The 15,053-nt window shown below is 36.1% G+C and overlaps 2 protein-coding genes, 1 non-coding gene and 2 pseudogenes across 6 annotated transcripts; 3 read left to right on the top strand and 2 right to left on the bottom strand.

Moving 5' to 3' along the window:
- The first annotated feature begins 224 nt into the window (after positions 1-224).
- LOC148930118 (ribosome biogenesis protein NSA1-like) lies at positions 225-4,227 on the top strand (annotated as a pseudogene). The gene is made up of 12 exons (XR_016137425.1): positions 225-318; positions 416-534; positions 776-805; positions 915-1,050; positions 1,827-1,997; positions 2,086-2,148; positions 2,243-2,350; positions 2,645-2,795; positions 3,183-3,275; positions 3,438-3,493; positions 3,801-3,858; positions 3,942-4,227. The product of XR_016137425.1 is annotated as a ribosome biogenesis protein NSA1-like (transcript).
- Positions 4,228-5,185: 958 nt separating this feature from the next.
- LOC148930117 (putative membrane protein At3g27390) lies at positions 5,186-9,190 on the top strand. Of its 2 annotated transcripts, none has more exons than XM_089069190.1 (11): positions 5,186-5,439; positions 5,537-5,653; positions 6,098-6,206; positions 6,307-6,499; positions 6,585-6,721; positions 7,168-7,456; positions 7,594-7,700; positions 7,810-7,951; positions 8,083-8,281; positions 8,378-8,621; positions 8,713-9,190. In XM_089069190.1, exons 2-11 carry the CDS (start codon positions 5,560-5,562, stop codon positions 8,978-8,980), a joined length of 1,782 nt encoding a protein of 593 aa, XP_088925316.1. In that variant the 5' UTR covers positions 5,186-5,439; positions 5,537-5,559; the 3' UTR covers positions 8,981-9,190. The 2 variants fall into 2 exon arrangements, with proteins under 2 accessions (XP_088925316.1, XP_088925315.1); XM_089069189.1 differs by having other exon boundaries at positions 5,509-5,653.
- Positions 9,191-9,850: 660 nt separating this feature from the next.
- On the bottom strand, positions 9,851-9,922 carry TRNAD-GUC (transfer RNA aspartic acid (anticodon GUC)). The gene has a single exon. It is a non-coding gene; the product is annotated as a tRNA-Asp (tRNA).
- A 556-nt stretch (positions 9,923-10,478) lies between these two features.
- LOC148930115 (early nodulin-like protein 21) lies at positions 10,479-11,131 on the top strand. The gene is made up of 2 exons (XM_089066901.1): positions 10,479-10,683; positions 10,765-11,131. The coding sequence occupies exons 1-2, from the start codon at positions 10,494-10,496 to the stop codon at positions 11,058-11,060; spliced, it is 486 nt and encodes a 161-aa protein (XP_088923027.1). The 5' UTR covers positions 10,479-10,493; the 3' UTR covers positions 11,061-11,131.
- Positions 11,132-12,869: 1,738 nt separating this feature from the next.
- On the bottom strand, positions 12,870-14,757 carry LOC148930114 (NADH dehydrogenase [ubiquinone] 1 beta subcomplex subunit 3-A pseudogene; annotated as a pseudogene). The gene is made up of 2 exons (XR_016136986.1): positions 14,422-14,757; positions 12,870-13,142 (listed from the first exon to the last, which is right to left on the bottom strand). The product of XR_016136986.1 is annotated as an NADH dehydrogenase [ubiquinone] 1 beta subcomplex subunit 3-A pseudogene (transcript).
- Positions 14,758-15,053: the final 296 nt, after the last annotated feature.

Here is a 15,053-nt window from a genome sequence, read left to right as displayed (position 1 = left end):
AATATCCAATGGATTTAATTGATGATATTCTTGGCGGGAAATGTTTCCAAACATGCCAGCTCTGGGCTTTTATATAGATAGACATGGGTTATTAGAATTGTGACTTCGGAGTATTTTATTACATCCAGAACTAAAGATAGTTGCCTCCCTGAAGCGTTTTTTGTTTATTTGTTGGTTTTGATGTGAAAATATGTCGAATTGGATTGCCTCTAATGTAGATTAGATTTGGAAGAGTTATGCCGCGTACGACAACAGTCGAGAGTTCAAACTGCCCTCCACTACGAGCCTTAACCTTTGACGTTCTCGGCCTTGTCAAAGGTAAACATGAGCTATCACAATCAGCCAACAACTGTTTTCAATTTTCAAGCTGCGTGCTAAATTTGGTTGGTGTCTTGATCCAATATTTATTACACAGTATTAGAGGCTCGAGGCAGGCAGAATGGAGATTCTGCTAAAGTGGTGGAACAATGGGGTGACGCGGACGCCTCCAAATGTGTGCTTTCAGCTTCAATTCTTGATCGAGAGTCTGACTCGGTAACTACTTGTGTCCCCTTTTGCTATTGGTGTTAGGTTTTGATAGGAATTCAAAAGCTAATTCTAGTGTTTTTTGCTTGTGTGAGGCAAGCTTAGTTTATGCATGTTTGTTTATTGGTATTTCTGTATGTGGTTGAAAGTTGAAACAAATCAACAGTGATCCTAATCATCTCTATTTTCTCATATATTCTAATCATTGTCTCTGTCACTTGTATTGCATGGAAATGTGAAAATCTTGCAGCTCGTTGGTATTGCAAGGAAATCTGGATTTGTAAGTTCTTAATTTTCTGCTTCCGGAGAACCATGTGAATGGTGTGCTTCGTACTGAACTTTTATGTGATTCGCCTACATAAGTAATAAGTAATTTCTCTATATCACAGATTGAAGTTATTAGTGCTATAAATGGGAATCTTCAAGATCATATTCCGGATTTATTTCAGTCTGCAGCCAGTCCGAGGATGATGCCATTATTGGAGTGCATTGGTTGCAAAAGCATAAATCAGTGTCTTCATCTAGGTATCATAGCAATTAAGTGAATGTTAAGTGGGTGAAATCTGGTTTCTTTTTTGAAATTATTTTCTCAGAGTACTGTTATGTAAGAAGAAATATGGATCTAAAAGTTGTTAAGAGCAGAAAAAAACTATTCTTTAGTTGAACCTCATATAGCTGCATGTTCAGAATTAGTCGGTACACATTTTTTTATTTGTAATAACTTGATCATTTTACCTTTTGTTTTCCTAATAGTGTGTGGATAGTTTCTGATTCTTCTTTGGTCCCCCCACTGAGAGTTATTCTCTTACACTAATTGCTGTCAAATATGTGTCCGTACATTTACTTGCTAATAATACTATCCTTGTTATCTGATGTACCTGACCTTGAACCATTACTATTTTCGTCATCTGCTATTTTCATTCTAAGTTTCCCCCCTATTTCTCTAAATTTCTCCATATTATTATGATTGTTTGCATACATAATGTTGATGCCTATTATGGACCATTATCTTGACTTAAAATTGTGTTCGTGGGCTTTCACATCCGTGGTTCATTTCACATACATACTCATCAACTCATCTGACAAGTGATGGAATACTGCACATCTATTGCACGTTGATGTGAAATTAAGAGTTATTCATAAATTCTCATAAACGTCAAGAGCTGAAGTAATCAGAAAGTTTTGAAGAATCAAAACTAATGGGAAACATTTTGCATTAGAACTACTTTTGCTTCTTATCTGCACATATTTCGTGGTCCTCTTGCAATGATTACCTCATAAGAAATTAACTGTTGATGTAGGTCATGTACACTGCTCGCCTCTACAACTACCGGGCATGTGAGAATGGAATCTGTTAAATTTGGAAAAACTCCAGCAGAGTCTGTTCGTGACCCTTCTCCAACAGCGTGTGAATCTGGTAATCTTTTGTGCTCAAAAGTGAGTGAAGATGAGAATCATGCCTTGTTTGGAGGGTAAGCTTCTCTTTGAGTTTCAATCCTAAAAGTGAAACAAGTAGTTGATCATTTACAGTATGTTGTGACATCCTTTGGCTTAACACAGGAAGGGTGTTGAAGTTAACTTATGGGATCTTCACAAATGTGAGAAGACTGGACTGCAAAATCTGTGAGCATCAAGTTCTTCATTTCCATTATGATTTGGGATATAAGCACATTTGTTTCAAGTAAACTTATAAATGATGTTATTTATATTTTTATAGCCCCCTAAAGACAACCTTGGAATCTTCACACCAACTTGGTTTACATGTGCCACCTTTTTGAGTAAAGACGATCATTGAAAATTTGTTGCTGGGACCAACTCTCATCAGGTAATGTAACTTTATTAGTTCTAAATTATTTTAGCTGTTTACATTTTGCATTAAGTCCTGCTGACTACAGATGGTACATCTGCATTTATATTACTTTTTCCTGAGCATAGAGCACACAAATAGCAGACAAAGATGTATGTTAACCTTAATTGTTCTTTTGCAACTTTATAAAGCTTTTTGGTTTGATCATCATTGCCTTAAGTGTACTCTTGTGTGAGATATGAGCCTTTGTTCCAGGACATGGGAAAATGAAGCTTGTGTTGATAACCTGAACTAACTTTATAAATCTGGCAGGTTCGGCTCTAGGATATCTCTGCTCAGAGAAGGCCTGTGATTTCAATTGATTTCAGAGAAACCTCCATTACGTGTGTTTCTGAAGATATTGACGGAAATAAAATATATATAGGAAATGGCTCTGGTGACATTGCTTCCTTTGACATTCGTATCTTGTAGTGATATAATAATGAGTTATCTATACATCTATGTTTCTTAATAATCCTAATACACTAGAGTTATCTATATATCTATAAGGTCCTCGTTTCCCGAAACCACATATAGCTATAAAATGCTTCCTCAATCCTTACTAACGCATCCAAACTCCAGAGTATATTTATTTAATATCTCCTGAACTGATTCATCTATGTGAAACAACTTTGCGCACTTGTATTATAGATCATCTTTCATATAATATCGGAACTAGTATCCTGCTGGATTTTGAGTTTGACATCTTACCCTTTCTATCACTTCCCTAACATGTAGTCAAGAAGCCCTGTATTTATCAATTTTATATACCTATGACGATGGTGTGTTCTAATTTGATCGTTATAATTTGCAGGGAAACTTCTTGGATGCTTCATTGGGAAATGTTCCGGAAGTATAAAATCCATAGCTAGACACCCTGAGCTACCTGTGATTGCATCCTGTGGTGAGTATTTGAAAATGACCAAGCCTTGTTGATTTATTTAAATCATCTTCAGATCACCCTTTTCTCAACAGAAAGCTCCTCTTGTATTATACATTTAATAAAAGTCATGGTGCCCACCTTCCTACTAATGTATCTTGGAGATATTGTTGGTTTTTGTATTAGGGCTTGATAGCTACTTGCGAATTTGGGACATACAGTCACGACAGCTTCTCTCAGCGGTATGCTCATCTTTATGATTAGTAGACAGATTCTGCATTTGTAGACTATAGTTAAAGTGGATTCCTGTATATTGAAACTATAATTTGTCAAATAGGTAAATGGCTAGCTCAATAAAAAGGTGGCAGTATATGTTTATATAGCGTTATTCTGAAAATAAGAATTTAGTTTTCATGTATCTTGGGAGTTGGGACGGGAAAGGAAACGAGAATTGTGTGCGCTGCATTCGTGCTCCTCTCCTCCGTTCAACAACTTCATTGGTTTTACTTTATGGGACTGCCTAACCATTTTATTTGTAATTGTTTGCAGGTTTTCTTAATACAACATCTTACAAATCTTGTTTTTGATTCCCATTTTCGTAGCGAAGGTATGTACTACTTACATTTTTATTTTGAACAAGGAAACTAGTTACTCGCTTACATTTTTTACGCTTTTGTTGGGCGTTGGCAGTTCCTCCTGCATCACAAATTGAAAATACAACAGAAGAAGAGTATGCTGAAGCGACGTCGGTGAAAAGAAAGAAGGAGCATCAGGTAGTAAGAAGCGGAAATCTAAGAGGAGGTCCAAATGTGAAGAAGATTGATATTTGCTGACATTTCATCTTATGAAAAGTTTTAACACCAAATTTTTATGTTGTAACTAAATTTCTATGTTATTATGCCCTTCCATTGGATAGAAGTAATTATTGGGAGTGATTTCTATGTAGTAGTCACTAATAACTATACCATGTTTAGTCTTATTACTTTTCTTGTTTCATTAAAAATTAACTAAACACAAAAATGTAGTACTCCGTATAATTTTGGAATTGGATTACGCTTCCATGACATATAATCTGTGCAGACAAAAACATGTTTTTCGTGGTAACAATGCAACCCATTAATTTTTTTTTCCATACTTGACACGATTTTAATGTTATTTCAGACGTTTATAGATTATTAAAAAAATATACTCTATCTGACATAGGAAAAAAAGTCCAAACACATCTATGCCACTGAGTTGTAAAAGTGCATTAATTTATAGCACAAAAGTAGAAGTTCAATTATTCAAGTTATTACCCTCCACACATCTCAATTAATCCACTTGTATATTTTGAATTTGTGATACTATCAACATTTGTCGATTCTATATACCTATTGATCTATCAGTATATCTATCTGTAATAGTCAATTACAACCACATAAAATTTATCTTAATATTTCCTTCAAAGTTCCGAATATTTGTCTTCAAAATTAATTACTCCATTTATGAGCTTCATCATTTAACTACACTCAGTGATCCGATAAATATATTTTCTTGTCTCAGCATTAGACCATTTTTGCTGTAATTATGCCAAAAAATTAATAAACCAGTTTTACACACATATATTTCCACAAAGTCAACGATGATGTCAGGAATCATATTCCAATATCATAATTTTAAGATATCACCTTAAAATAAGATAAAGAATAAAAGTATAATATATAAAATAATGTTTCTTGATTATACTAAATCTTAAAGAAAACCATCTCGCTGAAGCCAGTATTATGCCTTCCAAAATCAAACAACAGAATCATAGACTTTACTATTTCTTCACCATTATATTCGAGTCGTTTTTTTAACACAACGTCAAATAATTTAGAATAACTCGAAATACATAATTAGTAGGAGTACTAGTAGTAAATAAATACTACACTCCACTACTACTAGAGTAAAAATTTGGAGCAGACAGTGGAAAAGGCTTTTCCCAGAATCAACTGTATCATACAACAGCAGGAAACTGATCTCAGCAAATCTGAGTCTCTTTCCTTAGCAATCCGACAGTTTTTCAAGAACTAATTTTTTGAAACCCACTGTCCAATTTGATTAATTGCTTTCCATTTTCCAAGTTCTGCACTTAATTATTACAGATCAACGAAAAAAGTAAAATAAGATTTAAAATACCCTTCCATTACTCCTGTCTCTATTTCAGGTGCGCATCAAAGTTAACAAAAAGGCTGTCCTTTTATTTTATTTTCAAAATTATCTGTGTGATTTGTAGACAAGTTTTGCTTGATTTTGAGTTGAAGATCCAATAGAGTGAGAGAGTGAAATGGAACCCCCAACGGGGTTGTGGGCTTCTTTGTGGAATTTCATACGTTTCTTGCCTTTCTTCATTGGCCTTCTCATTCTGGGACTTCTCAAAGGTATTTCCTTTTTCTCGCTTAATTCATGTTTTTGCTGAATTTGGGCAGTTATATTTCCTTTTATCGGTAGGATTTTTTTGGGATGTTGGCTTACCATTTTCCCAGGTTTACCATATGTGTAAGTGTGTAACAGATGTCAATTATATTTTTCAATGATTGCATGATAATAAATGCCTAATGTTTCACTAGGATTCACCAGTGGATTTATGTTTGGGAAAGGGGGGTTATTTAAGATTTAGATGAAATGGTAAATATTGAACAGAATCAGAGATGAATGTATAGTGAATTTAAGTGAGGCAACTTCAGATTTCCCATTTTGAAATTGATGTTGACTTATTTTACTTCTGGATGATTTTCAAGTAAACTGGGCATATTTTTCTTCTCTTTGAAGTAGACTGGAAATTCAAGAAATAGATCTGTTGCTGATTCCGTTTGTTGTTTCAGGTATTGTGATGTTCCCAGTGATATTTCTTATCATCACATTTGGAATCTCTGTGATAATACTTGGTCTGTTGCCTATTCACTGCTTTTATACCTATTATTGCGTTTTGAGGTATGTTCTTGTTCTTGCAAAGCCAGAAAACTCGTATAATATCTTCATCATTCACACATTGAGCAATCAATCATCACCCTATGCTTTCCCTTTATTGCAGCACAAAGCAATTTGGTCCCGGTTTGAAGCTCGTGCTCTGCATTTGCATTCCCGTCTTTGTGATAGCATGGCCACCCATTGGAATTGCCTGTGCAGTCTTTGGTGGTGCAGCTTATGGCCTGCTTGCACCGATGTTTGCCACCTTCCAGGCAATAGAGGAAGGGAAAACAGACAAATTCTATCACTGTATTTGTGTGAGTGAATCTTTCCAAGTCGAAGTGATGCTTACTTTTGTCTAGTGACTTCAAATTTATGGATTTTATTTCACCATGCTTGCAGGATGGAATTTCGAGCTCTCTGAAAGGAAGCTTCACTATTATCAGAGACTTTTTAGATGTTTGTTACTTTTCTTATTTCTCAATCATGGATGAGCTACGTCGTCAAGAGGCTGCAGAAGGAAAATATTATGAGATTAGGTCTGCTATTTGCCCCGTTGTTAAAAATTGAGTTTTCGACTTGTACAATTTCTCGTATTGTGAAAAGCATATTTTTGGTAACCATATAATCTCTTCACATAGTACATTTTCGTGATGAATGGGGAATTTCTTGTTATGCCCCTGTTAGGATCTCTTTGACAAAATTTTATTGAGCTTATCATACCGGTTACAGGTACGTTTTTATGAGCTGTATATCTTGAAGTTTTTCTTGCTACTAAGTTAGAAATTCAAGCTTTTCTAATCGAGATTCTGCATATTGGCATTGCCACTTGTGTTAGATAAGAACAATCTACAAACTTTCCACGAAGCAAATAGAATTATAGCTAGATGCTGAAAGTAGTATCCTTCTCTTACTTTTATGTCAAAATGGTGCTTCTTTCCATAATGTCTCACGTATTTCATTGAATTTGTGCTCTCTGTTACAGATTGCTGTACGTTCCCCAAGCTCTTATAGCTGGGGTACTCGGTGCATTTTTTGATTTTCCAGTGATCTCAATTATAGCCCTGTGTAAGAGTCCCTACATGCTTTTCAAGGGTTGGCATCGCTTGTTGCATGATTGCATCGGACGTGAAGGACCATTCTTGGAGACTATTTGTGTGCCATTCGCTGGTCTGGCCATTCTACTCTGGCCTTTGGCTGTTGTAGGGGCAGTATTGGGCTCCATTGTGTCGAGCATCTTCTTGGGTGCTTATGCTGCTGTGATCGTTTATCAGGTTAGATTTCCTTTGCTTGCAAAATACGGCAGAACAGGAATGAGGTGAAAATGGTTCTTCTGTAAGATCAGGAGACGCTTAACTTAGAGAAAACAGCTTTTTGCAAGAAAAATCTCATCATGTTGTTTTGATTTCAGGAGAGGTCTTTCTGGTACGGGTTGTGTTATATTGTTGCATCGGTTTCTATTTATGACGAATACAGCAATGACATCCTCGACATGCCTGAAGGGTCCTGCTTTCCTAGGTTCTGACATCTACAACTATGCTTTCTTTAACACCTAAACGCGTAATTACTCTTAGAGTCAATTATCATATGTGCAACTAATCCTTTCTTGTTTGCGTGATTCCTAAAGACCGCAATATAGAAAGAAATCAAAGATACCTCCATCACACACTTCCTCATCTGTTTCTAATTCAAGGCCCGGATCTTTCAAAAAGGCACTCTCACGTACGAGCTCTCTAATGGCACCTATGGTCGAGTTGAAGCCTCTTGAGGTATACTTTTGGTCCCGAGTAATGAAGTGGCTGAAAAAACAGACCCTGTCTCTAAGTTTGTGAATTTGAGAATCGTAAACCAAGAAACTACTAACATCTGGTCTCTTCATTTGAACCACCAACTTCTTTAGTTGGCTGATGCCTTGTTTGAGGAGTGCCGGCGTCAGGGTGGAGTGATGGCTTCGGAAGGGATAATAACCTTAAAAGATATCGAGGATGACAAGAACGACAAATCTGGTGGTGGAGTGCTAAGCGTTGGCTTACCTGCCTATTGCATTCTTCAAGCACTTCTACGCTCAGCAAAAGCTGACATAACTGGCATATTGCTAAGTAAGCGATCCATCTATGTTTTTTGGACCTTTTTCCTTTCTGTTCGAGAAAATACAAGACATATAACGGATTTTGGCCTTGTTGCTGTTGATGCAGGCGACAACGTGACTGAAATATCTTCATCGAATAGGCCCTCAGACAAGTTTTTCGAGTGGTTTCTTAATCCGCTCATAATCATCAAAGACCAGATCAAAGCCGACAAACTTTCTGAGGAAGAGGAGCAATACCTTGGCAAGTTGGTTTTACTGAGTGGAGATCCGGTAAGGTTGAAGAACTCGACTATTGGCTCAGTTCCTCAATCCGAGATTAGACAAGCCGAACTTGATGCTATTGCTCGAAGGTAAAGATTATATAGTCCAAAATTCTTTGAAAGCTGTTAGACTCTGTTATTGTGTTACTTCTGATTCTTGTTCTGCTGCGTGCTTTTGAAGACTACGGGGAATCACTAAATCTATAACAAGATATCCAACGTTTAGACGTCGTTTTGATGATAGCACAAAGTGCATTCTTGACGAGCTTGCTAGGAAGAACGAAGATAGCGGAAAATCTGGCAGCCGTAATCCTTTGCCTCTGCGAAAATCGAAAAGCATGTTTGGGAGGATTTTCAGCCAGAAATCTTTCAATGGAAGATCAAACGATCATAATGGCACTTTGCAGGAGAGCCGAACGGGCTCTGAGAGAGATGTAGAAATCGGATGAGTCCGTTGTTGTTTCAGATGGTGAGTTTTTGCCATTTTTAGGTATGTAAATATTAACAACATCGCAAACAATTGTTTCATAGTTTGCATTGCATTAATATATGCGTAGATATCGGTTTTCCTTTTCTTTTGCTATTAATCTTGTAGATCTGTTTGTATTACTCCACTTTGTAAGATTTTTTCTGATTCAATAATTTTGTATGGTTTCTAATTTTCTATGTATCATTGATTTATTTTCTAGTTGACTCGCACTTATACATAACATTTTCATGAACTCTTTTGATATTCTCAAATTGAGTTATTGTTGTTATGCAATACTACATATTTCGAAATATTATCTTAAATCCATGTGCACAAGATAAAGTGTTGAGATGTATTATGAGAAGAACACTAAACATTCATATCGAAGCTTCTCAAAGTTTTCCCTCTAAGTCAAAACTTGTTTAATCTTTGTTTGGAATGAGATGCTTTCTTTTGACTTGTTTTTCACAAATTTCAAATAGGTTACCTCCACTAATAATTTATTCTAGAATATTTAATTTACTAACCCTCGCATCCGAACCCTCGTTCCATTGTCTACTCTTCTTGCTTATCTTATTTTCCAAGCCTTCAATTCACAACCAGTCAACAACATATAAAATGAAGTAAAATTTCATAAAAAATTGACAGTAGTGGGGATGTGCTCGTATTCAATTTGACAGTCAATTCGAAGTTTGAAGTGGAGCTAATTATTTTACTCCTAAAATAAAGTGAAATTTCTTCTGATTTATTTAATTACTATTTGAATAATATAATATGACACGTGTCCTTGCATAATACTTAAGAAAATTTTAAAATAATTGCCGTTGCCTAAGAAAAAATATAAAATTATCGCCGTTGCCGGGGATCGAACCCGGGTCACCCGCGTGACAGGCGGGAATACTTACCACTATACTACAACGACTTGGATGCTTAAGCTTAACTTGGAAAATTAATATTAATGTCGTATCGATCACATGTATCCATGGATTGTCATATAAAAATAAAGATTCGATCCAACACGATAATTATCTTCATATAAAAGTTAAGTACCTTTTTTTATACCTTTTCATATAAAAAGGTAGTAGTAGTACTCAAAATTTTATTCTCTTTCATATTTTTATATTGCACACAGTATTCTCATTTAATTTAACAATAATAATAATATCTATTTTCAGTTTTTGAACTAGGCGGATGACGTGATTAAATTAAAATCATTTATTTATTTGCCGAGTCGGACATTTCTTTCTTGCTTGTCCAATTGAAAATTTTCTGCTTACTTATTTATTATAGATGATTTTTTTTAATTAAAGAAAAAGACGGATTAATTATATACTCCATATATTTAAAAGTAAAAAACATAAGTAAAAGGAACTGTTTTTTTACCACTAAACCACTATCTGGCTCCACGTTCATCTCATACTTAATCACCAAACATTCCGATTCCAAAAATCCCCATATTATTGAAAAACAAAGCAACATTTTGCTTCATATCAATGGCGTTCAACTCAGCCTTTCTGCTCGTGGCGGTCGCTACCTCGTTCTGCTTCCTGAACCTGCCATTGTCTCGTTGTACCGAGTTCGATGTTGGAGAGCTCCGCGGTTGGGCCGTTCCGTCTTCCAACGACACCGATTTGTACGACAATTGGGCTTCCGAGAAGAGGTTTAAGGTTGACGACACCATAAGTAAGGTTTCATTCATGCAATATATATTAATTATGAATAGTACATGTTTACATTCAATATAATTATTATGATTGGTTAAAGGATTCAAATACAAGAAAGACTCGGTGATGGAAGTGAAGAAAGGAGATTACAAGGAGTGCAACTCGAGCCGGCCCAACTTCTTTTCCAACACGGGCAACACCATCTACACTCTTAACCGGACCGGTTTTTTCTACTTCATTAGCGGCTCGACCGGCCACTGCGAGATGGGGCAGCATATGATCGTCTGGGTTGTGGCGCAGGATGCTTCCGGTGCAACCTCTCCTGCTCCCATTTCGAGCACTATCAACGCCTTGTTTTTCATCTCCTTTCTCATTGGCCTAGTTTTTTTCTTTTAGAATATGTTATTATGTTTATTAATTCTGGATTTAAGTTGGAGACCTTTTTTATTACGTATTATCTAAAACTTCGTTTATTGTGATTGTATATTTTGATTACACGTTTATTGAGCTCATTTATTTCAGTTAGTGCATGTCAACAAAAGGAGATTTGAAAGATAGGCAAGTAAATAATTATTTCATTCAACTTACATGGTTGATTCATGAAAAATAATAATCGTATTCTATGAGACAGTAGATGGAGAGAGTCAGAGAGACATATCTCAATTTGTCGCAGTTCCCTAACTCAAAAGGTGGGAGACGTACAAATCATGATGAAACTACTCAATACTCATTGTAAATAACATGTTACATGTATGATGATGATCTGATCATAGACATAACATCCTAACAATAATATATCTATGTGTCTGCCCTTACTTTAATTATCTGCTCAACCCAAGCTCTCCAAAGAAAGTTTCCTATTCCATTTGTAGGCAATATGGCATTCACAATTTATGAGAAACAGCAAAGCCACTTTTTCTGCACAACATTAGAATCAAATATATTAATTAATGAGTAGTATTTTATAAAACAAAGTTAGTATGCAATTTAGGAGGAAAAGGGAACCTTGTTACGTTCATAAGATTGGGTGGATTGGGTCAACGACCGTGATCGCGACCGAGCCGGTTCCTTGTTGGACTGGCCAGGGCCTCCGCCGGTGTTCTTGCCCTTCTTTTCATCCCTAGCCTTGGCAAAGATGACCGTAAATCCATCAGCCGAGGCAGGGTTGTTCACGTCCCACTCACCAAATTTTGGCAACGGCTTACCCTTTTCGCCCTGTCATAATTTATCGAATATAAATTTCAAGAAATGCTGGATTTTTCGAAGCCAAAAGTCCATTTTTGTTTCAAATAATTAAAAGGCACGTGCATGAATGCATGGAATTAAAAGAACGGAGATTTGGTGATGTGGACAAACTTACAGACGCCATGAAGGATAGTTGCCAAAATTGCAGAAAAAGGAAAATGGAGAGAGAGACGGCAGAGCGAGAGATGGATTGATTATGAAAATACAGAGCGAGTCCTTTGGAGGGAAGGAGAGAGGAAGACAACTAATAGAGAAACACACACATATATGATTGGAGTATGTGGTTAGTATGATTTTAATACTACACAATTTGCATGCCAACCTATATGCAAGCCCTGCCTTATTATGTGGATAATCATCTCAATAATAATGGCCCTCCATTTTCTATTCTCTCCTTCTTTTATAAATGATCCAACAGAAAAGAAAACTACTTTCAATTATAAAACAAATTTATATAGCACTACTATGCACGAATTACTTGGAAAATTATGTAACTATTGAAATACGTATTCAAATTAACCACTTTCATATACTCATACTATAATATATCCGTATATGAGAATTAATTCCCATTCTTAAACAATTGGCTTATTAGTTTATGTTTGGTGGATATTTTAAATTATATCTCTGTTCGCCATTAGGAGTCTCATTTGAGTTCAGCACGAATTTTAGGAAATACAAAGGAAAGTGAGTGGAAAAAAGATAATAGAATGCAAGACGGAAAGTGGGGTATAACAAAAGATCCTACACATGAATTCCTAGTAATATGAATGGAGGGGTCGGATTTAAGGTGCTTGGGGTGCGTGTGGGCCGCAGGCTCTCTACTGTATTACTAGTATGCTAAGATATTTTTGTGTTGTCACTCTCTAAAATTTCTATCAAGTTATATATATGTACCAGTCCGAAACCACAACACAACCAGTTAGTAAAACTACCAAAGTGCTAAAGACTAAATAAAAGTGACAACGAAATGTAGCTTAGTTGATAAGATGAAGCTCCTGCAATACACCTCTAGAGATTAGTGTATAAGAGTTGTTCTATATTTCTTCCAAAAAAAAACAGACAAGCCACTGATGAAAGAAACTATGATTCCTCTTCATCACAGGGCTACGAATCGAAGTTTTGGCAGATTGTCATTCACAAACAAGTTTAAACACATTATTGAACACTCCGAAAAATGAAGGAAAGCGAAAAGCTGGACAATGCTCCTTTCTTTTACAATACACCTTTCATCTGCAAATCCAACAAATATACACAATCATCAAATATTAATATTTATAAGCAAAAAGTAACTGCAACAGTTCATGTGACAAAAAGAAGCAAGTGAAAGGAACCTCATTAAACTCTTGCAAATATGGAGCTAGCTCGAACAACAACCAAAAAAGTTACAGCACAAGAGTTTGAATAAAATAGCACAACCACAGATATCTTCTATATTTTTCTAATTCTTCTAGGAGATTACCCATAAGCCACATTATGTTGTCCTGGGAAGAAAAAATCAGATGCAATACCTGTTGTCCTTAAACTGACTCCTAATTCATTATCTTTATTTGCAATTACAAATTAAAAAATGATTTCTTGTATATAACACATGATCAAGAAATAAATGCCCAAACTTGGAACTTCAGTTGCACAAAACCATTACTACAATATAGGGAGAGGTCAAGTTCAAGATGTTATAGTAATAGTTATTTTTTAATAAAACTTGAAGAATTCCGAGGAATTATATCATATGGGCATGATAAATAGGAAACAAGTTAGTCTTCCCATATCCAAGAAACAAAGCAAGGCAACGTGAAAAAAATGGTGAAGAAAATTTTTTGGTTCCACCAGTCATGTCGAAAAAACGGCAAATTTGGTTCATAGTCGCATTCAGCATATTTATTGAATCCCCTTCTTTTCTAACCACAGGAATATCACAGAAGCACAAAACATTCCAGAGCCAATAAAATGAGCCCTTTGAGAACTTTCATGCACCACTCAAAGTAATGAAAGGAGGAACAGTAACTAAAGAGTCATAAAAGCAATTTGGTTGAGTATTTAGTGTAGAGAAGCTCATAATCCACCATTCCTAATATTCAATGGGCAAACAGAGATAATACTTACAGGCTACAGCAGAAACAGATTAAGTCCTTTTCATCAACAACCATAGTGTTGACAGTAGAAACCGATTAAGCCTTAACGACTTCATAAGAAAATCTTGTTTTAGAACAACATCCTCGTATTACACTCAAAGGTACAAAGCTCAAACTTTTACGTGATTCATTCATAGTTAAACAATAGATAAGCTACTAAAAACAAAGGTATGGTGTGTGTGAGAGAAAAACAAGGAAATCTATCTCCACCAAAATTCATGATATTCTCTCATCTCATACTCAATACATTTAAAAGAATTTCGAATTTCAGGTCGAGACACCCATAAAACAAATTAACCCATGAAAACCTAATTTGGCATGCCAACAACATAAGACCCGTAGGAAGCTAGAAATGAGGACGAGATTTTGAATGTGACCTGGGTGAGTTCAGTGAGAATCGGCAGAGGTGGAATGGGAATGAGAATGAGAATGAGATTTTGGGGCGTAGATCTTGTCGTAAGCGGTTTCACCGACGAGATAAATTCCGAAGGCGACGAGCCCGATGCCGAGGCCGGGGGTGGCGTGGCGCCACTGATTGGTGAGCATCGGGTGCTTACGCCACGCATCGCGGCGCCTGAAAAACTCTCCGGTTGTCCCCAGTTGCTTCGCCATTAACACTGCTCTCTTTTGCTTCTGTTGTCGAATACCAGATCGTGGACTATGACAAATGGGAGATGGAAAGTGGGCTGGGCTTCTCGGGTTTTTACCTCACCTCTTCATAACTTTTTAAGCTCCGCAAAATATAATTTACTTACCTAAGAATAAGATAATTGTTTCATAAATCATATAATAAACAATCAATTATGATATGTAATTACTTTTTAATTCACAAATTTAAATATATTAATAAAACTAGATAAGTTGCGTGAATTAATTAACCCAAGCAATGGCATGCCCATGGGCGACGTTGGCGACCAATGGAGCACAAAAAAACAAATGTTCGAGGAGCCAACCACGTCACACACACACTCGTTATTCACGGCCAACTTTTTATGCAGCGGTCTTCCTA

Source organism: Salvia hispanica, chromosome 3 (assembly GCF_029641045.1).
Source record: "Salvia hispanica isolate PSC_SH4W2 chromosome 3, Shi_PSC_v1, whole genome shotgun sequence".
Lineage (NCBI taxonomy): Eukaryota > Viridiplantae > Streptophyta > Magnoliopsida > Lamiales > Lamiaceae > Salvia > Salvia hispanica.
The sequence above is the reverse complement of the archived record's forward strand: the minus strand, read 5'-3'. Positions and strand labels throughout refer to the sequence as shown.